This window comes from Brachycentrus maculatus, unplaced genomic scaffold (assembly GCF_059751285.1).
Source record: "Brachycentrus maculatus isolate JH-2025_06_01 unplaced genomic scaffold, ASM5975128v1 h1tg000162l, whole genome shotgun sequence".
NCBI classification, from domain to species: Eukaryota; Metazoa; Arthropoda; class Insecta; order Trichoptera; family Brachycentridae; genus Brachycentrus; species Brachycentrus maculatus.
The window spans coordinates 688588-714307 of record NW_028280915.1 but is presented as its reverse complement, the minus strand read 5'-3'; the positions used below and the strand labels follow the sequence as shown (position 1 = coordinate 714307).

At 29.6% G+C, this 25720-nt stretch overlaps 1 protein-coding gene across 6 annotated transcripts in view; it reads right to left on the bottom strand.

Moving 5' to 3' along the window:
* LOC148308485 (uncharacterized) overlaps positions 1–25720 on the bottom strand; it is a 408384-nt gene that overhangs the window by 46421 nt on the left and 336243 nt on the right. For 5 of the 6 annotated variants that reach the window (XM_088261632.1, XM_088261637.1, XM_088261635.1 and 2 more), the window contains exons 3-4: positions 24342–24553; positions 19221–19267 (exon numbers count right to left, since the gene is read on the bottom strand). In XM_088261632.1, coding sequence (XP_088117758.1) covers positions 19221–19267; positions 24342–24553 — 259 coding nt within the window. The remainder of the gene's footprint in view (positions 1–19220; positions 19268–24341; positions 24554–25720) is intronic. The other variant, XM_088261633.1, reaches the window with a different exon arrangement.

Genomic DNA, 25720 nt, shown 5'->3' with positions numbered 1-25720 from the left:
AATTTCGGATAATTTATAAAGCGCCATTTCCATATTGATATTATACGTGTGTGTTGGCAAAGCAGTATCAATACGTTCTCTCAGACGGATGTGCGGCAAAATATTGTATGATAGATGCTCTAATGATATAAGGAAAGAGTGCAAGGCATTATCATAAGCATTATCGATAAAATTAAGAATTGTGTGTTGATATGGTTTCGGCATGTGAATAGAATGAGTGACAAAATAGTTGTACAATAAATTTGTGAGAAAAATGTGGATTGTAATAGAAGCAGAGGAAGACCAAGGATATTTTAAGTACTTAAATATGGTCAGGTCAAGGTATGAGGAGATGAATGAATGTGGAAGACATTTTAGTGTGACATTCTATTATCTCTAGGAAAGGAAGAATATTTTTTCAAAATCGTTTCATTCACTTCTGTACCGCAAAGTCCAAAATAAAAATACCAAAATCAAAGAATTTATTAACTTGGGATTAATTTCATGGAATATGACTAAAATATTTTAATGTAAAAATAAAACACTTGTACTCGTATAATGCGATTTTCTGAGTAAATTAATGTAAACAAGACTACAGAGGTTCTTATCAACAGTTTTGTATTTTCATTAGTCGGCATCTGTAGTTCTGAAAACTAGCCGCGTCATCATTAATAAACTCAAAAAGTGGTATTATACAATTGTGCTATTTTTATATTTTAAACAAAACTTAATCCAAACCAATTAACAATAATCTAAATCACATCCTATGTATAAAAGATGGTGGGTTAATAGTATTTTTTTAATTCAAAAGCGTAATAAATTGACGCGTTTTCGTTCCAGATTTAAGGGAAACAGGTATTTGAGAATTGTTTTCTGACTTTTCAACAAAACTTAGGTATTCATTCAGTATTATTTACAACCGGAACTCATCTGAGTGCCTCCCCCCCGTGTTGCTCATCTCACCCCCGCTCCACCCCTGTCTTCGCATTCACGTCACGTTTGCTGGCGTTTCCTTGGTGGCAGCATGACGGAATTTATTCCGAAAAGGGTTTATTTGGCCTGTGAGGCATAGAGAACGGAAGAAAAGCTATTTATATAATGACATAAATCGGTATGCATGGACAGGGATTTCATTCTAAAATACTTATATTTCAGGCGTTTAAGTCATGAAGATAGGGTTAAGTCATGTTAAATATTACGCAGTTTGTCTTTTGATATACAAAAGAATTTTACGACCTAAATTGGTATGCATGACCAAGGATATAATTCTGTAATACTTGTATTATAAGTCATGTTAGACATTACGCAGTTTGTCTTTAGGTATATTAAACAATAAAACGATATTATTCGGTATGTATGGACAGGGATTGCATTCTAAAATACTTATATTTCGGGCGTTTAGGTCATGAAGATAGGGTTAAGTTATGTTAAATATTACGCAGTTTGTCTTTTGATATACTCAAGAGCTTTACGACATAAATTTGTATGCATTAAGAAGAATGTAATTCTGTAATACTTGTATTATAAGTCATGTTAGACATTACGCTGTTTGTCTTTAGGTATATTAAACAATAAAACGACATTATTCGGTATGCATGAACAGGGATTACATTCTAAAATACTTATATTTCGGGCGTTTAGGTCATGAAGATAGGGTTAAGTCATGTTAAATATTACGCAGTTTGTCTTTTGATATACTGAAGAGCTTTACGACATAAATTTGTATGCATTAAGAAGAATGTAATTCTGTAATACTTGTATTATAAGTCATGTTAGACATTACGCTGTTTGTTTTTAGGTATATTAAACAATAAAACGACATTATTCGGTATGCATGGACAGGGATTACATTCTAAAATACTTATATTTCGGGCGTTTAGGTCATGAAGATAGGGTTAAGTCATGTTGAATATTACGCAGTTTGTCTTTTGATATACAAAATAATTTTACGACATAAATTAGTATGCATGACCAAGAATGTAATTCTGTAATACTTGTATTATAAGTCATGTTAGACATTACGCAGTTTGTCTTTAGGTATATTAGACAATAAAACGACATTATTCGGTATGCATGGACAGGGATTACATTCTGAAATACTTATATTTCGGGCGTTTACGGTCATGAAGATAGGGTCAAGTCATGTTAGACATTACGCAGTTTGTTTTTTTTTTATAAACTGAAGAATTTATTACATAAATTGGAGGATTTAATTCCACAATACATGTATGTACTAGGATTTAATTCTGTAAGTCATATTAGAAATAAAACAGTTTGTCTTTAAGTATATTGAGGAATAAAATGACATGAATCGGTATGCATGGCAAGGGATTTTATTCTTAATAACTTATATTTCAGGCGTTTAGACCATGAATATAGTGTTAAGTCATGTTAGACATAAGGCAGTTTGTCATTTGGTATACTGAATAGAAAAACGGCATAATTCGGTATGTATAATGCATGGACAGGGATATCATTCTAAAATACTTATACTTCAGACGTTTAGGTCATGAAATAAGGGTTTAGTTGTCTTAGGAATTACGCAGTTGGTACACTGATGAAAGTGTGTTTTCAGTGGTACTTGTAAAATAAAAATAAAAATAAAACTAGTAAACAGCAATTTTCTAACAACATATAATTCTTCTTTTGCGTTGTTGTACTCATTTCTAAGGGTCATACCAACTTCCATCCATTCATACTTTAGTAACCTAAACATAAACAATTTTGAGAAACGCAGGTGTCTCACCAACAGGTGATAGAAACTCAGTTTGAAAACTAGTCGTTATTGAATTAATACTCGCCAAGTCAAAAAATGTTTTATTGATGAGTATTTCTGTTTTTTTTATTTATATAAGATGGGTGTTGTTGTATTTGTTAAAAAAAGCATGATAAGCAAGGTGGACACCATAATATAAAAAAAAATGTATTTTATCAGACAGAAATTTTAGTTTTTTTTTATCAATTAACAACTGTATTGATTACAATACATTGTAAAATATTTTTTTAATGTATAAAAAAAGATACTTTAATTTTTTTACCAAAGCATTAACGGCAAAGTACCCCCGATCATTTGTTTCCCTTTATTTGAACAACGCGATACTTTCATCCCGTGTTGCGCTACTTTCGGGGAATAAAGAGGAAAAATCAACACCTGCAAATTATTTATTAAGTCGGGCAGACGCAAGGTTACGCTTCTACGCGCCGTAGACAATGTGCTACGCGGGCGTAGAGAATCACGCGTAGCGCTCCTTTACGCACACAGCTTAACGCATCCTGAATAATGCAAGGACAGCGCGGTTCCCTTTGGGTCTGCGAAGGCTTCTCCATGCAGCCTTCTGGGCCCATGTGTAAGCGAGGGTTGTATAAATATTTTAGTTGAAAAAATAGGCTTAAGGTTATGATTCCGGTAAAAAGGAGTTAATAGAGATAAAACAAAGGAGGAAAATAAACAAAAAATCATAGTAATGTAAATTATACAGGTTTTTACACATCAAATAGGACGTTTAACCAACTAAATTTGGGCGTTTGAAAAAATAAAGTTGGTCGTTTTATAAAATAAACTGGACGTTATATTGCATTTTATAAAAATATAAGAAATTAAAATAATATATTCATATTAGTACCACATATACCGCCAGTGTGAAAACCTGCCTAATAACCCGGAAAATTTACTATAAGAGGCTTGTCTGTAGAGGTAGGAAAATAAGAATATGATAAATGTAAAAAATAAATAACAAAACCCAGAACAATTGAAAATAAATCTTTCTTGAATTTGTTTTGCAATTGACGAGTTTCGATTTTGCAATCGAACCCGCGACGCCAGTTTTGCAGTTGAGCGTTTATCCAACTACGCCATGTCACCCATCTCACAAGAGATCATTTCGGAGATTCAAAAACTAGTCCAGGGTTTTATCAAATAAACATAAGAGTCAAAAATCACCAATATATATGATTTTTTGTTTGATATATTTTTATACATACTTATATATGTGTGTGTGTGGTAAATTGGATCCCTAAATCAAGATTCATAATGTTACCATGATTGAGAACACAATCCACTTCAGTTTTGTTATTATTTTATTATTGTGTATCATAAAGAAATGATCCTTGCGTTTTATTCTTAAATAAGTTAACTCGCTTGCTCTATACTGAAGGTTTGTTTTCAGCTAGTAGCGAAATGATACAAGAAATTAAATAAATGTTACATAGAAATACGTCAAATATACAGGAAATTAACCCTCCTTTTTAGCCGAATGTGAAACTTCACTTACGTATTAAGGCATCTTTCCAGATCAAGCGTGTCAGTTGATTGATAAAATATGATAAGAAAACAATACATGGTTTTTCTATCAGGAATATTTCGTTTTTTATGATAGCTCTTTGAATTGATAATAAAATACGTACGAAAAACGTATTTTATTTTATTACGTTTTAGGTTATGCGTCTGCCGTATCAAGGGGTGGGGGAGTAAGGACACGCTCCCATTACCCCCGAATAAAGCTCCTTTGAGATGCGCTACTGTGCGGGTACATGCGATTCTTCTGTACACAAAAAAGAAGAAAAAATACACGATAGACGCTCCGGAGAGGTGTGATGTTTTTATGCGCCGTTTTTATGATAGCTATAAGTCCCATTACATACATGTTTATTACGCTTTTTGGGTGGATGAGCGTACCTAACACCCCTATTCTGCCTCTGTTCCATGTACTGTAAAAGAAACACCACTGCTGAGAAGATAAAGAGAAATGTTTTCCGTTTAATTTTCATCATAAAAACATAAGAAGGGTAAGCCTATTAGCCCATGTTATCTGAATATATTTTCGAAAAGTGGTCTACGATTATGAAACGATTTTCAATAAATAAAAATGGAAAAATTGCCATTTTAACATCTCATACGAAAGTATATTTGGCAACTGTGAACGGGAAAATAGAACGAGAACGGCAAAAAAATGGCACAAGATAAATTAGAACCTTAAATCTAGTGATGTCAAAAGTCTGCGTAATCGGAGAGCATGTTTGAATAGATATATATTAGAACAGAAGAGTGTGGTGTTCCATCCTCTCTGCCTAAACCTGTAGTGGAACGATGTGATAGTAGTAGTAGTAGTAGTAGTAGTTGTTGTAGTAGCTGAAGAAGAATTTGGAAGTCTGGGTATTTACAGAATTTTGACAATAACATAAGACCCGTTTATTTCATTTAAATAAATGAAGATTGAAATAGGAATGACATTTTGGTAATTCAGATTAAAATATTATTAATCGAAACTTGTAATAAAGCTAAAATGCAAACATGAAAAGAAATATTTAATAAAAGAATAAATCTAAGTCTAGGTAGTCTTTATTTTAATTTAATTTACAAAGTAGATCAATATCAAAAAAGTTTTAATTTTTTTATTTTAACGATATTCTACCTGTTTGTATATTGAATTATTTCGTGTACCTACACATCAAATTTGGTTGTATTTAAAGAACTTTTTTGTGCAAAAGTTTATAAATTTAACTAAAAATTATCCTTCAAATGCATAAATCTGTTTTTATGCATTTGCAGGATAATGTAAACAACGCTATCGTGGATTTTGAATCGATCTACGGTCATGAATCGACGTTTCGTTCGTGAATCGAAAAAAAAATCAAACAATACTCTCGTTTAAAAAGCAGTTGACGTAAACGTGTCGTTATTAAAGTCGAAAATGAATTACTCGCGAAATTCGACATCCAAAGGGTTTCCACTTCGTAGTCTTCACGAAATGTCGAAGTCACGAAATCGCAATTAGGGCCGCCAATGAGCCTCTTTTATCATACGAAACAGAGCGCACGCTAGACCCAATAATAATCTACGTATCAGAAGTTAAATAATGCCAGCTGTATTCATTGTGTGAGGGAAGTGTCTGCCTGTTCAGCACCTGACTCCAGTCACTAATAGCTAAACAATGCAACACAATGGGGTTTTGTGTGGCTGAAATCGTTTCATAATATCTAATGAAAATTCACATTTTTTTTACTTGTATTAATTCTAGCAAACTATTACGCCACTTTTCTACAGGAGTAGGTGAAGAGAATAGAATGCCAAACCAATCTGTCTTTGCAAATAATGTTCGACTTTTACAAATATATGCATCTTCCCTTACGTACCCACCGATTATTCCGACTCCTGACTTGACCATTTTCAAGTATTTGAAATACTTGATCATGACAAATTTTCCTCGGTCTTCGCATTCTACTGCCGCCTCAAACACTTATTTTATTGTACATTTTTCACTCATTTGTTTTATGTCTAAAGCCACTCAAGACGCTTTACCTAAATTTTTATCGATAGTGCTTATCTCAGCCTTGCATAGTCTTCTTATTTCACCATTCGAAAATCATACATCGTTTTGCGGCACTTTCATCTGAGTGATCGCATTTTGACAATATTCAATCCTTATTTTGCAAACTATATGTTTCATATTATACATTAGGATTGGAACCAGAAATCCGTTGCGCACTGCCAGTTTTGCTTTCCCTTTAAAGCTTTCATTTGGTACAACTGAATTCAGCGCACCATTTACTCTGTTACTATCATATATTCTTCTTTCCATATCTTTATCAATCATTCCATCCCTAGAAAACATCGACCCTTAATAAACTAAATCACTGTTCCATAATTTCCCCATAAACTACTTTAAAAAAAATCCACCTTAAAATATAATTTAACGAAGGCTTATTAAAATGTTATTTTGTTAGCATAAATTAATTTTTGTTTGTTAATTACATTTTATAAAACTCTCCGTGATAAAACCAATGAATTTCAATTAAAATAATTTTAAATGCTTATCGAGCAAGCTCTTTCGTTCAGTATCAATAAACAAATTACTGTTTAAATCGAAATAATTCGTCATGCTAATCCCGAACCGATTGGTCACGCGATCAGAGAAATCTCGACCCAGAGATAAATGGTCTTCATTTAGATACCGCCGTTAAATTAGTTTCTTTGTAATATTGTAATTAATATTATTTTATTGATATTCTTAAAAAATTGTATGGTTAGTCATTTAAAAAAATGTTAGTTATGTTAGTACGAGTATATAACCTACTTATAGATGTTTTTATAAACTGTTTCTAGACGTATCCGTCTCTTCGTCAGGACAATCACAAAACCAACATGCTTACAATACTACATATTATTTTTTGACATGTCAACATAGATGAAGAATAATATGGTTAATATGATAAATAATTTATATAATTGGAGATAATCTAGATTTGTGAACCAGTATTTGGACACACTCACAATGTTGTAAACAATACTACACGCCATTAACTTAGCACTATTCTCACACTTACAACTACATACAATATTTATCATATGCTCTTTTTGTTGAACCGAGGAAATGTGCATGTTGATCCGTACTCCATATTACTACTACTACTACTACTACTACCATCACGCAATTGCTCCGTAGAGGTAGGCAGAGAGGATGAAACGCCACACTCTTCTGCCCTGGCGACATACACTCCTTGCTTCTTTCATATCCATAAGTCTATTCATACATGCCCTCCGATTACGTAGTCTTTGACACCGCCAGATTTTAGGTTCTTATTGATCTGGTGGTGCCAAGTCTTTTTCGGCAAAATAAAATATGTAAAAAAAAATAACTCCTAATTGGAGTTAATCCAAATATCGTAGTCATAGAGGAGAAAATGACCAAGTGCATTGTTTTACAAAAACGTGGTCATTGACTATTTGATATCTTACTAGCTTAATATTGCTCTGAAAAAAATCCCAAAAGATTTGAAACTTGGAAGTATAATACATATATTGACTTGTTAAAAATGACTAACTGCATTGATGTTTATTTTCTTGCCAAGCAAAAGTGACTTAAGTGGCCCTCCTGAACATTTTACGTTTTGTTAGTTGGTCACTTTCTCCTGCAAGACTACGATATATTGACTAGTTAAAAATGACTCACTGCAATGGTGTTTATTTTCTTGCCAAGTAATAGTGACTTAAATGGCCCTCCTGAACATTTTACGTTTTGGTAGTTGGTCACTTTCTCCTGTACGACTACGATATGTGAACAAGTATTTGTACACGCTCAAAATGTTACAACATAACTAACACTTTTCTGTAATCAATACCCCACAGTGATTTGAAAAATCGTTTCAGGTGTTCTAAAAATTACCGCGGGGTTCAGAAGAGCGAGCGGCAGAAACTAATTTCGAGTGAAATGTTACCCAATCAAGGAATGATGGGCGGAAGACGGAAAAAATAACTATAAAAATTGGCAATGAGATCACGTGACGGGTGGATTTCCGTGCAGCGAAATAATAACCGGGGGAAGTAAGTATGATCGTTTGTGTGAAATATCTCACGTCATCCATTACGGCGGGTAGCGGAACAATGCAAGCCTAGGGCGGACAGCATGCTAGGGTGTCCAAAGAGGATTACCAGCAGTTGCCAGAAGGATTCAACAAAGGTGACCGAAAGCTGTTTATGGCAATATCCATTCCGGGCATTCTTTTATATATTATCAGAAATTTCTTTGTCTCCGAATACCGGAATAATTCGTGTTCCATTAGGAACTATAAAATATGTGTAAATGATAAATAAAATATCAATTTTATTTATCATTTACACTTATTATAATTATATTTTTATACAATTACAAAATAAATAAATATAAAAGGTCTCGAATTTTAAAATCAAAAGCGCTTAAAATATATTCATACAATTCTTGAAAAAAAAACAAATCCATATAAGTATTTTGAATTTAAATCTACATGTAAATATGTAAATACGTGTGTGTGATTGTTTTCAAAACCACAAATCAACTGTCAAAAATAATAAATTCATTTTATGTTAAATATAAAGTTTAAAAAAGAAAATAACAACATATAGTAAACAAAAAACTTGTAAAATGACTGGAATTCACAAAAAAACTTTCTCCGAAAAATGAAGGAATTTCTTTAAAAGGCTGTTATTTTTCCCTCCTATAAGGAAAGCTTTTACCCGGAATCCGCTAAAGGCGTCAATCCACCCCGGGATGGCTATTTGTAATGTAATGATACGCAAGCCCCTGGCCTACGATCCCTATCAACTAAATTGGTCGTATGATGTGTATTTCTTTCAAGAAAAATGTTCCAATCCGTGAAGTCATGTACTCGTAGATTTTTCACGACGTAAAATAACGTAGACTTGATTTTATGTGAAAAAGAGACCTTCTTTCAGTTCAAATAAACATTTGAATAATATAAAAGTGGTACGGCTAAAACTAAAAGGTTCTCAGTATAAATTTTATTATTACAAGCGCTGTTTTTCTTATTACGAAAATAAACTTTCATTTCAAATTATCTTTTAAAATAGGGTAATGTATTCTGAGGGTTAAGTTTATACATTTTTAAGAAAAAAAATTGTTTTTCAGTGTAGTTCTCAGTATTTTATAACTGAATGTATATTATTTTCTTTTAAAAATATAACGAAAATTTATGTAATTAAACATTATTTTTAACTTATGTATTATTTAATTTTATAATTTTTTTTTTCAAATTGAATCAACATAGACGAAATCAAAAATTTTACATTTGAAAATTAATAGAGTTTATTATGACTTATCTTTGTATGCAAGCAAAAACTTACGGTTAACTAACAAAACAACATAAAAGACATGTATGTACTTTTGATATCACAGTGAAAATCAGAACACTCGTTAAACGAAATGATAACAATTAAACCTATTCCAAAGTTTTGGGAATTAACAGAAGATACTCGTGCAATAGCCTAAGTACTGCAATACAGTTCACACCGTGATGATGCATGCTAGTCTGCAAAGTTTAGACGTATCAAGTTTGGATTGGAATCTCACCTCCGGGGAGCTTTAAATGTGTGGGGCCTTCCTTTTGTTGCTACTTGGAACTTTGAACGAGAAAAAGTCAAGCTGAATACGCAGATACCCATCACGTTTAAGGTATAATTCGTTTAATTCTATACTTGGAAAGCCACCCCACAAGTTTCGAGAAGAGTTGATTTAACAAGTTAAGCTTATGTGATTGTAGATTTAAAAGTATATTCTGTCTGGAATATTTGAATATTTCTACGATCTTCTTTCTCAGAAAGTTTTAAAATAAAATAATAAAGTTGAACAAAAATAAATGGTTTTATAAAAGCCTTTAGATATTAAAAAAAAAGTTCAACAAATCATGTTATTTAGATTAAATATGTTACGAATGGGATTGATGGATGTTATTTATATAAACAAGGTCAAGTTAAATTTAAGAATGGATCATTTAAAAAAATATATTTAAACGATACCGAAAAATTATGTGTCCAAAATTCTGAACCAAAAAAACGGCATTACAAAAGATTGTTAATTAATTAAAAGTGTTTTTGTTTGTATTTTACGAAAAATTAAAACTTTTTATATTATTTTACGTCAAAAAAATAAAACACGAATAAAAATATTTTCCACATACAAAAATATGAAAGACAAACGTACCTTTGTGGGATATCTGTTGCTTATTTATAATAATCATGAAAACAAACACATATTCATTTTCTTTTATTTTCTTTTTTCCTCCATTTCCGAGTTCAAACTCATAGCAAAAGGCAGCATTAACCGGAAATAAATGGAATAAGCGTGACAATAAAATAAGATTTTCCAAGAAAGTATGCCAGAGTACGTCATGACATGCCGTTGAACGATGGCGTGATGTGAATAGAAGAACAGTCCTAAGAGACAGAATCATACAAATAACCCCGGTTTTTCAATTACAATCCTCTCCAATTTGCAAGCATTTTAATTATTTTAAAATAAATTTATCGATATATTTCAATTCGTTTTGGTAATATTGTATGTCAATGAATTTTAAAGGCGGTGCAGAATCTATAGATCGTGAATCTTAAAATAAAGATGTTAGTTTTGCGATGAATGTAACAGACAAGTGTAAATGAAAAATATTCAAAATTAAAATTAAATTTATTTTTATACAAGTTTGACTTAGAGGTGTATTTGATTTTTAGACAGACTATAAATATTATATAAAATTAATACTTAAAAATACTAAATATACTATATTGAAGCTGTATAGTATTTTCGATAATAATACAAAATTATCTTTATTTCAAAATAAAAATAAAAATATATTTTATTGTTCATTGATTCGGTGTTAACTTTGTGGAATGACATGTTGATTATTTTTTTAAAAATTAAACACTTGAATATACCACTTTAATGAGTTTTATTTATATATTCGATTAGTTTCGAAAACTTACAGATGTTTTCATCTTCTGGTAAAAATTTAAATTGAATAAAACTCAATAAAGTGGTATCTTCAAATGTTTTTTTTTTAAATAATCAAATTAATTTTCATAATTTATAATTTTAAACGTTTGATTGACATTGAATTAGTATAGTTATACATATTTTTAAGTTAACAGTTGATATAGACAGTAGCCTGCTAAACTTAAAAAAAAAATGATAGTACAAAAATTAACATGTACATATATATTTTTTAATTTGAAAGGAGCCTTCTAACCGTTCACACACCATGTGAAAGTATATCCGAATTAACAGTCGTACGATTTTGATAATAAAATCAAATAACTCCTACCATAAAAAAAGAATACTCTTGATGCATTAAAGATATTTCCACACATAACTGAACTTGATAAACTGAATCGTTGACCCCCTTTCAGGAAAATTCACAGGTGTGAAAGGGAGGAACATGTTATGTCAAAATGAAGCGCAATAAATTCGATAGTCACTCCGGCAGCAGTGAAATACGTTTCATTCCCGCTGGTTAGGTATTTCGCACACGTATTGCTTTCAACGGTTGCTTGATTGGATATGAATGTGTTTATATACATCTGGGTAGGTTCCAAAAGAACGACTGTCTCAGAAATTTTAAAGCGAAAATACCCTAAACTTGATTTGTACGTAAGTATAAATTATCAATTTTAAATTGCAGTTGTGATTCTTGATTCTATACGTTGCGCATCATTTTCAAACACCATGCATAAAAACACGTGTTACGACAGATTTCAAGAAAAAGAGGTATTTACGAATTAAGACTTAAAGTTAAAATGAATGGATATTACCACAAAATGACTGCCGAATCAATAAATGAAATTAAATTATCCGCTTTACAGTATTATGTTTATCTAGTACTAATCTCCGTTCATTTAAGTATTTTATGTTAGTAGTAATAAAATATTCATTTCAATTTCACTTGGTAAATAAGGACATTATTTCATCAAATCTATTGTGACGCGTATTTTGATGCATTCCGTGTCATTTCCACACGTCGTGTGATGTATTCAGTGTTACAAAATGATGCGGATTGTAACAAAATACGTGTTACAATAGATTTCAAGAAATGGTAGTATTTACTAGGTGAAATTTAAATAAAAATTATTAAAATATTACCACATATTACCGAATCAATTATTCAAATTATATTTACTTTACATGAAAGTAAAATGGAATAATTAAGGGGTCATAAGTACTATTATGTTGTTAAATAAATGTAAATGCTAATAAAAGTCTGCTGGTTTACGTGGTAGTTGGCCTAACAAACGGATTTCAGAGTGTTTATTTACATTTAAGCTTTGGACTGGGTACAGGGCAAAAAAGCTCAGAGCTCCAAGACCATTAAACTTAATGAAGACATAAACAAATGGACGCAAAACGTGAAGAGAGTCGTTACAACGTAACAGTGTACCACGATAAGAACAAGGAGTTTGACTCTACTTAGTGGGAAATGTAGAAACTTCAAAATAAATTTTATTTAATAAGTACAGAAAATAAATTTAATTTTATAAGTTAAATCTCTAGAATATGAAGAAATAATGAATTTAAATGCAGGCCTTGCATTCAATGGATATTTAAAGAAACGCGAATTTTTTACGCTTTTCAGTTAAATCCACCGAATCCGCCAGTCATAAAATGTCACTTTAGTTACCCCGTAAATTTCAGTTATTCTAGCATCGTAAATAAAATCCATGATGAACTTTATCGGGACTTAAAAATGGTGAACAATGAATTCATCAAATTAACTCTAATAAACTTTTCAGCTACTTATTTCAGGGAATTAAGTTGTTGAAAATAAGTTTCGTTTGAGTAAATTAATATTAAATGAAATCTCGAAACGAAACATATTTCCTAAATAAATTTACTCTCACAACCGGTGAACTCACTTCGGTTGGTTTATTATTATCTACAATGTAGATTCTACATAATGCTCTTTGAAACATACGTATATGCGGGTTTCAGGAATTTCATGTGTGAATGTTTCTGGAATTTTTGTTTAAGCTCATCTGGAACAGAGCTGCAATGATATGCAAACGTAAATGCTGGTAATATTGCACTTTAAAAATAGCGTAATGAAAATTTCAGCAAACAACAGCAAACTTTTTACAATTAGAAAATCTTCTATAGCTAATTTTCGCTATTTTGTCAGTGAAGTATTTCTCTTTTATGTAAAGTTTACCCTACATCTTAATTGTTCGAAAAAATATCGTTTATATTGTATATATATATATATATATATATATATATATTTGTATATTTATATATATATATATATATATATATATATATATATATATATATATATATATATATATATATATATATATATATATATATATATATATATATATATTTGTATATTTATATATATATATATATATATATATATATATATATATATATATATATATATATATATTATATATATATATACATATATATATATATATAAATATAAATATATATATTTATATATATATATATATATATATATATATATATATATATATATATATATATATATATATATATATATATATATATATATATATATATATATATATATATATATATATATATATATATAAATAATATTCAATCAATATTAGTTATTACTCATATTGATTGAATATTATTTGATATACTTTTTTTTTTCAATATGTTAAAAATAAAACACAAATAATGGTTCCAAGAAATTATGACAGCTTATTTATTCATAATATACGACATTAAAAATATATGAAAAGGTAGACATATAAAGTAGAAAAAAATGGTTTTATATTTTTTTATGAATTCAATACAGAAATAGTGAAATTTCAAAGGTTGGGAACATTAGGATAAAAGAACAGCTTAGAGTATGGGTAGAAGAGGGTGGATGTGACGAATAAATATGAATAGAAGGTGAAAATAAAAGTTTGAATAGCTCATTAACGAAAATGTATTCGCTTTCTTCAGGAATAGGTTAAAAGAAAAAAAGATTTTTAATATTTTGGAAATATTTTTCTTAGACAAGAAAAGTTCTCATGAAACTCAAAGTAATAGACATAATAGGAAAAAAAGCAATGTACAAGGTACACAAGCTAGTACAAATACATGTATGCAACCCAAAGGTTCCATGTCATTGCTGGTTTTTTTTTTTTTTTCGTATATTTTTATATTTTTTGGCTATTTATTTTCCTATATAGTAAGTAAATTGCTTTAACCTTAAGCTGCTTTATTTACGTGACTAGTATTTAATCTATGTTTATATTTATTTTTTTTAAAAGCTATAGTTTACAGATTTTATTTATAGAGCTGGAGGTGTGTTGCAAGAGCCTGGGTAAGGACCAATTTGACGTCGGATCCGTGATAGTTCATTTAGAACTTTCAGGAGAGGTAATATCATACATGATTTACATAGTGAAGGACATTAGTGCCATAAACCAAGCTAAGACACAAAATGCCGAACCATCTTCTAGTGAAAAGCCTGTTGACAATAGTCAACAGTTCAGCTTCTCCCGAGGAGTTTTATGTGGTTTCCTCCTAGCAATGAGCAATTGCTAATATGTTCCTGATTGGCCCACACTAGTCACATATATATATATATATATATATATATATATATATATATATATATATATATATATATATATATATATATATATATATATATATATATATATATATATATATATATATATATATATATATATATATATATATATATATATATATATATATATATATATATATATATATATATATATATATATATATATATATATATATATATATATATATATATATATATATATATATATATATATATATATATATATATATATATATATATATATATATATATATATATATATATATATATATATATATATATATATATATATATATATATATATATATATATATATATATATATATATATATATATATATATATATATATATATATATATATATATATATATATATATATATATATATATATATATATATATATATATATATATATATATATATATATATATATATATATATATATATATATATATATATATATATATATATATATATATATATATATATATATATATATATATATATGTATATATATATATATATATATATATAGTTATATATATATATATATATATATATATGTATATATATATGTATATATATATATATATATATATATATATATATATATATATATATAATATATATATATATATATATATATATATATATATATATATATATATATATATATATATATATATATATATATATATATATATATATATATATATATATATATATATATATATATATATATATATTTAACAAGAAACAAAAATCCACTACATGATTTATGAATTTGTACAAAATAAGTAATGTAAATAAATCGTATAATCAAATACTGATTTTTGGGATCTATTCTTAAAATCAGTGATTGATTTGAATATTAAAAATATAAATTATGAAGTTCTACAACTCAAACGCCAAGTAAATAAAGAATTTAAAAAAAAATCGAATGCTTTTTAGATATTTTGAATATTTTATTAACTATTTTAAAATACTTTTGAGTTTAATGTTGAATAAAATAATATTACATTCGAATTATTAGAAAGTAAGCGGGGCGATATTAAATTTGGCCGCGATCTCCGCTTCCCCGAAGCGCTATCTCGAAGCACATTTTTCACTACAGAATTGTATTATTCACGCCGTTCGAAATTCCAATTCCGAAATGCGCGAAAACCATCACCATATATCAACTTTCCACAGACTGCTCTATTCTAGACACCGCCCTTGTTTCAGCTTTAATTTCTTCCCGCCCAAAGGTAAGAGGGACGCGTAAAAAGAAGGAAAATCTGCATACCCTTCAGTCATCCCAGACGGATCCTGCGCGTAGCTATTATACGTATGTTCTAGTCAGCCAGACGTCATTTTGTATAGCCAGACTAACACTGTCGGTAGATGTGATTTGTATGGCGCTAAGTACGGCAGTGACGGTGACATTACAATAATGATTGCGAGCCGCCGAGACTATGATAATGAGGATAACCTCTGAAAGAATATTTCACGCCGCGAGACTGGAAAAGTAATGAGAAAATTTAAATTTTAATGAATATTAATCGTACGACGGGATTAATACCGATATTGAGACTAAGGAATTTATTGTTGAAAAATATCGTAATTTTACAAGGAAATATTCGTGTTGGAAAGGCGGACCCATCTTTATAGCTGGGATTTTAAATTATCAAATTTTGTTTGACAAAATTTTTAAAAAAAATCCACCAAACCACTTTTCCACTTTTACTTTATTGGCTTTCGTCAAACTAAAAGTGTTCAAGAACTTGAAAAAATAAAGACTGACTCATCGGTATTATATATTTGATGATATCGATAACGATAAAACATAGTCGCTAATAAAATAACAAATATACCTTTAAATAGAAAAAGGTATGTAATCATTATTTTATTCATATTTAAAAGAAAATATCCGAAATAAGCGTATTTCGTATTAATCCATCGTATTAATCCATTGTTTTATTTACAATAGGAATTGTCGGAATAAAGTATTGTTATATGTTTTACATTAAAAATAAAGTAAATGTCTTAAATTCAGTCATTTATAAATAATTTAGGCATGTTTAATTTTTAAGGGTAACCTTATATGTTAACTCATTTGGATATTCACTAATTTGTAAAAAAAGAGATGTATAACTTAAAAAATATATTATACATGGGAAGAATGAAGAATATTATAAGAGAACCAGAGGTCATAAGCTTTGTACATACCTAGACTTCTATATTTCCATTTCGATAAATTTCATATACTAATTTATTTATATTGAAATAAAAAAGTCATATTCGTAAGATCTTTTTTGTAATTGACCACCGAGCTCTTTTGCCTAAGAGCTCATCTTTAGAATAGTAAGTATTGTATATATTTTTTCGTTATTGGAATTTTTGATACATATAATATTTCTAATGTGACTTATTTCTACCGTGTCATGATTTTTGTTTCAATATTTATGCAAAATATGTGTAAATCCACCCCCTTGGCATCTGTCATAGGGCATATTATTGACGGAATATAATCATTTCACTGAAATATTTCCTGAAAGAACTGATATTATTATAAAAGCCCGCAAATACGAAAAACCTGTCGCACTGAAGATAATGAATAAAAACTTCTTAAAGATTTCCCTTTTCTCTCACCCTTCGTAATAAGGAATCCAGGATAACTCTTTCATTTGCGCCTCCGAGATAGGCTTTACGACTGACAGGTCTTAAGTATCGGAAAAATTTCTTTCTGCGTCTGCCCAAGTTTTTATATCAGTTTTATGGCCAACTTGTGCGATTTCTTCGGATTTTTTTATGAATAAGAGAATGGGCTACGGTCGAGCTTCTCTCTTGGCGATAATAATAAAAGATATAGACGAAACGACCACGTAAAAGTTTCGACACAAAATAAAACGAAGAGGCTACTTTGGTTACAAGTCTTTGTGTGTCAGAAATGTTAAGAAAATTAGTTTTCTTTGCATCAACCTACAGCGTTTTCTGCTTATTAAATGAGAAATATATATTTTTTGTTTATATGAAAACTTTGAAAATTCATATTTGATAATGGACTTAATGATAAGCGAGTATAAAGAAATACTCAATAGTAAACACGAAACAAGGTATCACCATTTTAGGATTTTTTGTCTTGTTTAAAGAAAGCCAAGGCAATGAGAATAATAATAAAAAACCAGATAAATCAAGATTGAAGAAAAATAAACAACCCTTAATCAGATTTAAATAAAAAAGTTCTCATACTTATTTTATATACAACATTTTGAGTGTGTCCAAATACTTGTTCATAAAATCTGGATTATCTCCAATTACAGGAGTTATTTTCATATTATTTTTATTTAGTATATAGTGGAGACCATTTATTTTTTAATAACAAATTTAATAATTATTTTTTAAGGATAATGACTAACTTAAATTATCTTATACTTGAAGTGACTTTATTCCACGAGTCACTTTTAATTTTGATATCTCAACAAATGGGAAAATATGAATGTTTCACGTGTATTGTTTGATCACTTAATCCAGCCTTTTTATGGGTGGTAAGCCCTATAAATACCTAAACTTCTATATTCTTCTTCATCTATGCTGAGATGTCAAAATAAAATAAAATAAAAAATATACTGGTTGATAGATTATGTTTGTGGAATTAATACTAATAAACTTTTTTAACAGTTTTACTAAGCAGAAAAGAAGCAAAGAAAGTCTGAATGGTATATTTAGTTTCTAGAGTCGTTAAGTTTTAAAATCCATCTTAATTATGGTTCATTTAATTAAAGTGTTTTTCCAGACTTTGCAGCGCTGCACTTTCTTGATCATAATGGAATAATAATTTTAAAACTTAAACTAATCCGTAGATGTATAATCTTATATAAGGTTAAACTAGAACTACTAGAGCTTTAAGATTTTAAATGATTAAAACATTATAAAAATTTGTAAAATGAAATTAAAACTTAGTTTTAAGCTACTGCCATTTTTGGTATATTTCTTCGATTAGTTTTAATAAGCACATTGTCATCTTTAGGGATAGATATGTAAATATATCGGTTGGAGAAAAGTAGCAAAAATAAAAGTGGTTAAAAACAATGTTATATATATATATTTAAATAAAATATATACATATTATACCATTTTATGTTTCATACATCTCAACATAGATGATGATGAATATGGAAGTCAGGGTATGTGCAAGGCTTACAACCTGTCAAAGGTTGGTTTAAGTGATAACTTTTTACCCTTGTAATAGTCACAAATTCTACCCAAGATTGACCAACAATCACGCTACTGTGTTTTTCGAACTTTTTTTGGATCATTGATTTTAATCAAAAATGAGATGGAAAGTTAAAAAAATACTTAAATAAAAATTGTTTTTTCTTACCGCTTGGTGGAAATTCATAGAAGTATGCTGATCTTGGACTCAAACACCTGAAAAAAAAATTGTCATTATATGTTAATATTGTGATTGTCTGCGGGCTTTTGTGAGTACTTTTTGTAAGTCGTCCTTTATCCTGCCTAAACTGAGATGATCTACTTTTCGTTAAAAGAATCCATTTTAAGATATGTATGGGGCCATTCTATGAAAACAAACATGAATATAATATAAATATTGTAGACATAAAAAAATTGTACCCGGTAATATGTTTATATAAATTGGTATGTAACTATGCCAAGTTACTTCCAGTATGTGAAATATTGTGGATGAAAATTATAGTTAAGCAACAAACAAGTAAAAAGTATAAAAACCGTCTATTGCACGACTATGATACCCGCTTTACCCACAACGAAGGGTGAACAATAAATATAGAAGTCGAACATATGAATACATAGTTCCTTCCATTTTTTAATTGTTGCTAGGGGATGTAAGAGGGCAAAAAAAATGATGGAGCAAAGACTAAATAAAATGTAAAAGTAGAGTATTTTTATTACAATTAAAATGTCACGTTGTTTTAAAACCACTCAAAATCTTTTATAGGGATTTTAAAACAAAGTTGTATTTTTATTATAAAATGGAAAATCACACAGCTAGTGCTTCAAATATAAATTATATTATTTTTAATTCTTATTTGTAAGTATTAGATGTTACAAAAATAAAAACTACTCTACCGACAAAACATATTATATATTTATGTATATATATAAATATATAAATATATATATATATATATGTATATATATATATATATATATATATATATATATATATATATATATATATATATATATATATATATATATATATATATATATATATATATATATATATATATATATATATATATATATATATATATATATATATATATATATATATATATATATATATATATATATATATATATATATATATATATATATATATATATATATATATATATATATATATATATATAAATATACAAATCTGTGTATTTATTTTTCTCTTTGTATTTTACTATACTAGCTATACAACCCCATTACCCTGAGTATGTTTAGAGTTTTGAAAGTGAGTTTCAGAACCTAGAATAATTAATGAGAATGTTTCCGCACATTCCATTCGCGTTATATTCAATGCAAATGAAGGTGCGTGCAAACACTTCATTAACGCAATAATTAATGTCAGCAGGCTCTATTTAACGGGATATTCCTTTGCTATATGGCACCCTGAAGATTCCTTTTCAATTTACGTTCCCTCACAACACACAAAGTATAGATATATTTATTTATTTACTACTGCCACGTGAATTTATTTAATTCTTTTTACATACCATAGTCCATTAACGGATAATGAATTTTTCTTAATTTAGGGGTTACCATGCATACTTATTTTTTCCCTTAATTCCACATTAACGAAAAAAAAATTATTTCTAACATTTTAAAAGAGGTGAAATTCTTAACTCATGGTTTAATCTTAAATTAAATCTAGACTTATTTTGCAGTGTATTTTTCGGGTTTTAGATCCTACGTATAATCCAATAATAAATCAAGGTACTCTTCCTTACAAGTATTAACAACGACGTCTTAAATACAACGACATTATGTTAAGTAAGAATATAAATGCATTATAAATTAAAAATCTTTTACCTTAATTTTTTTCTTTGGAGTATAATTGATAATCATATTTTATAAGATGGATTATCATATATAACATTAAGATATTTCGCATTAAGATAAAAGTTATGTTCATGTACAGTATAAACTTTAGGTATAGCAAATAAGAGTAGTAAAAATAGCTCTTAAGATTATATTTTGTAAAAATGATGTTATATTTTGAGAAATATTTTTCATATAAAAATAAAAATGCATTATGAATCATTTAATCAATACATTTTTTCAATATTTTTTCGACAAAGTTATAATTTGTACTCCTAAAGTAATATTGTAGTATTTAACGAAATAATCTACTTTACCAATAAAGCGAGTAGTAGTTTGCTATTCAGAGCTGATATTCATAGACAGGAAAACATAATAATGCTCCCTGTCCTCTGTTCACCTATAATAGCTACTCTATAACAATTATTGCCTTGCTCTGTATTTCCCAGTAGGTACCGTGTAATTTATTGCGGCGTGAACTTTATCGGACACTAACGGAATGGCAGTGCACATAAATACCTACAACTTCATATAACATGGCTATTTATATTTTGATATAAGGGCTGCCACTGTCGTAAATCTTTGATATTATATCTACACGTTTTATTGCACAGGACAATTTATTTTGTAACATCTCTTAAGTTAAGCGCAGTTAATGTGTGTATATGAAAGATTTTTTCTGCTTTTTGTAATTGCCATATGAACCTTAGAGTCTTGCAGTTTAGATAAATAAAAAATAAATAGTAAAAAAATAATTTTCATAGCTCTTAATGTTTCCAGTGCATTTCGTCAGGATATTATGATAAAGATGAAATAAACATCCCTCATACATAACGTCGATTTTTTCTACTTCTAATTTGACCAATTTCAAGTTTTTAAAATAATTGTTCATGCCATTTTCATTGGTCTTTTAGTGCTTATATTTTCAACTACATTCGCCTCATATTTTTTTCACTATTTTCTACTAGTCCTTTGAAAAATATGATATTTTTGTTTATATTTTCTTCTACCTCCTGAATTATTACCTGATAATTTTAAGTTTCATTAATATACTCGTATATTTTTGAACCTAGGCCGCACCTTCAAATCAAGTTTTCTTTCTGAAGCATCCAAGAGTTCTTTGGTCTTCCTGTAGATAGTTTTCGAGGAAGACCCACGGCGATTGTCTGTCTCACAATATGATGAGGTTCTCTACGTCTTAAGTACCATACCATTTCAATTACCTTTCCTCAACTTTACTATTGACGTTTGTTACAATACATGGTGTATATTTGAATACACACATATTATAGTACCTGAATGTAATATCTCTTTCTCTTTGTAAAAAAAATACTTACTACCGTGTTCATTCAGCATTTAATTTAACTATAAATTCTCTTTATATTTAAGTGAATAAATACAATCATTTTGTGATACTTAGTATGATGAATGCATGATTTATCGGTTACCCTGTATTTATTGAAATGATTCAAATGCACAACGTGCATAGAGCATACCATCTACAATGAAATTATAGATCCTGGCAATTTAATTGACGGTTCCGTTAGTCTGTAATCACGTTACTAGCACGCGATAAAAGTAATCGGATCTTGAGAACCTCATTTCTGTGTTCGGAATATAGATTCGTTTAAGGAAATGGGTATTTTCATCAATTTCGTAGTAACAGAGAAACGGAACTAGTAACGGATTAGAGGTAGGGATATTTTTTTTTCTTCTCGTTGAAGTATTGTAGCCATATAAGGGAGTGAGTGATTATCTAGTCTCCATATAATTTGTACCATTGTCTGTTTAAATAACCTAAAGCAGGAACATTTAAACCAAATTTTACTAGAAAAATTAACTGACTTAGATAAAAAAGTTCCTTTCGGTAGTATGGATATGTGGAGGGAATAGATAACTAAAGAATGACTGAGTATATTTGCAAATGTGAACGGGGGAATAGAAGGAAGGCGGCCAAAAATGATTTGGCACGACCAGATCAATCTTTACCTTAAATCTGGTGGCGTCGAAAGTCTACGTAATCGGAGGGCATGTATGACTGGATGTGGAGGATGCTAGAAGTGTTTGTCAGGACAGAAAGTATGGCGACCGCAGCAGTGTATAAAGACGGTAAGTTGGGATGGAGCCAGGAAGAAGAATAAGTACTAATATTAAAAAAAATAGTTTTAGAAGAACTAGTATAAATATTAGAAAACAACGAAGTCACGAAAATCGACACATTGAGGGTTGTCTGAGTAATACCACAGGAAGCGACAAAGTACGATGGAGCGAGTTCAAATTTTAGTACGGTACGGAACTAATGAGGTTATAAGTCAAAAGGGCGTCCATGGGATTACGTAGATAATCCGTTTATCGATTGGTTTTGCCCCAATTCCAAAATGAAAGCGTAATCTCCATTGTTCCACCACCAACCATCATCACACGACTCATTAATTTGAGCCATTAATAATTGAAGCCATTCAGTAAATAACTACGTTGACAGTGTTGTCTCTCCGTTTTAAAAGCGAATTGCGTAAGCCGAGTTCGTGAGGGTATTGTTATTATTATGAAAGATGAATTGGGTAATCAGAAGCGATTCTATACTAAGCGCTAGTATGTTCAAGGAATTGTTAATCAAAGACATTGTTAAATAACAATTTACCCTATGCTGACAGTGGGGTTAGAATTTACGACCTCCTAGTTGATTTTAGTTATTTGAGTAAGGAATTTGCATTTATTTTGCATAAACACGACAATTTATAGTGATTTTGTAAGGAAAAACAATCGGATGGAATTTCGTTCGGTTCGAAGAAGCGAAACGCAAATAACTGATTTGCATATTATATGAAAGGCGTTTAATTTACAAATAATTAACTTGGCTCGGGTTTGACTTGTAGATTCAGATGTACATATATGTTTTACCCATATGTCGCAATAGAACTTGCTGATGAGTAGTCAAAATAATCAATTTCATACGCTGTATTTTTATTTAATTACAAAATATAAATCAAGTGATATAAATTAAATTGATTTTTTTAAAACTTTTTTAAAAAGAGCACTTTGTTTTTTACCACTTCGTTCCAATTTTCTAACCGATTTCGACAAATAATAATTTTCTTCAGAGATCTAGCTGTTATTCCGAAAAATGTAGTAGAAAATCACAATATATGTATTAAAAAAATAATATTTAGGATTTTTATGGAGTGGGTGGAATATTTGGTGAGAGTATTTTATTGTTTTTAAATTAAAATAAACCCTGATGATGACAAGGATGTTATTGTCGAAACCGGTAGGTTGAATTTAATTATTAAAAAAGTGTTTATGACAAAGTTATTTAATTTTATAAGGTTTATAAAATGTGCCACAAAGTATCTGCGGAAAACATTCAAGAAAAGTTAGTACTTAGGTTTTAATGCAAGATATATGTAATATAATGTTTAAATTTCCTTACGTTTGGTAGTTGTGATGATGATGATGCACCAGCGGCTGCGTGTGGCCCGGCTGGGGCGGGTGCGGATGCGCCGCGGCGGCGCCGACGAGCGCCCTCTGCTGCTGCTGGCGCGCGGCCATGTGCCTGCCGAACACGCCGTACCCGAACCCGTAGATCTCGTCCTCCTCCTTGTCGGTCAGACAGCTGGAGGGCTGTGAGGGAGAACGGCCGCTCTTAATTTTATTTTTATACAAGTGTCGTGCTAAACTGGTCCCACTAACCTAACTTATCCTAACTTAATCTAGTTTAACTCTTACCACTCTGTAGGCCAGACATTCTGGCCCGTATGATTCTAGTAGGCAGCTCCGTGGGCCACAATGTCTGGTATAACTTTAACCTGTTAACCGGGGAATTCACTTTTTAATTACGCAACATACAACGGGCGCGAACTCTTTCATTAGGACGTGTCAGTACGTCACGCCCGGTGGACGTAAGTTCATATTATTTATACTTACATAAAATACATGAAAATACTGTGAAATGTATATTTTTTGCTTATTTATATATAAATCACAAAGGAACATACAAAATTACAATCAAATAGAAAATAATTAATGTCGAAACATGTATTGATGACTTTTTACGTTGGTTGTTCGAAAATATAGGTCCTGTCCTCTCCAAGGCGCAACATATATTTACAGGACGTATTCATATGTCCTACCCGTTGCCAATATTCTTTACGTTTGACGTATTTAACGCCCGGTTAACAGGGTAATCACTGATTTCTCTATCACCCAAGTATAGTCTACCAAAAAATATTTCAGATAAATACAGTTAATCTTAATTAACATGGTCATACGAATTGCCAGACAGAGTGTCCCAAAAAAAGGGAACCAAAATATTTATTTTGATGGTAGAAAAACGTCGCATTTTTTCGATTAGGGTAGCTGATCAGTTATGAGAAAAAATGGTCAGAGTGGAAAGGGTTGAAAATATTTTACATACTTACTTCATATATTAATTATAAATTAAAATATGAAGAAATTAAAAATAAAAATTCAAATATTTTACAGCCTTCTTCCTGTATCCAGTATTTACTTTTTTGTGAGGTAAAGGGATCTTGCATCCCTTATGTCACTGCGACCAAATTAGGTATAATGTGATCTCCCTCTGTATCACAGCTCACCCTCAAGACCTACATGAGTCATGTAGCTCTCACCTGTCTTGGTGGTAGGAGCTTCACCTTCTCGGAGTCCAGTAGTGGTCCTCCAAGGACGTGACTTCGTTTGCTAGCGAGTGCGTCACAATTATAGAGAATGTGGATCGGTGTTTCGTTATCCTCCATACAAAATCTGGATACTGGGGATTCATGTAGTCCAATTTTTGTCATGTGTTTCCTT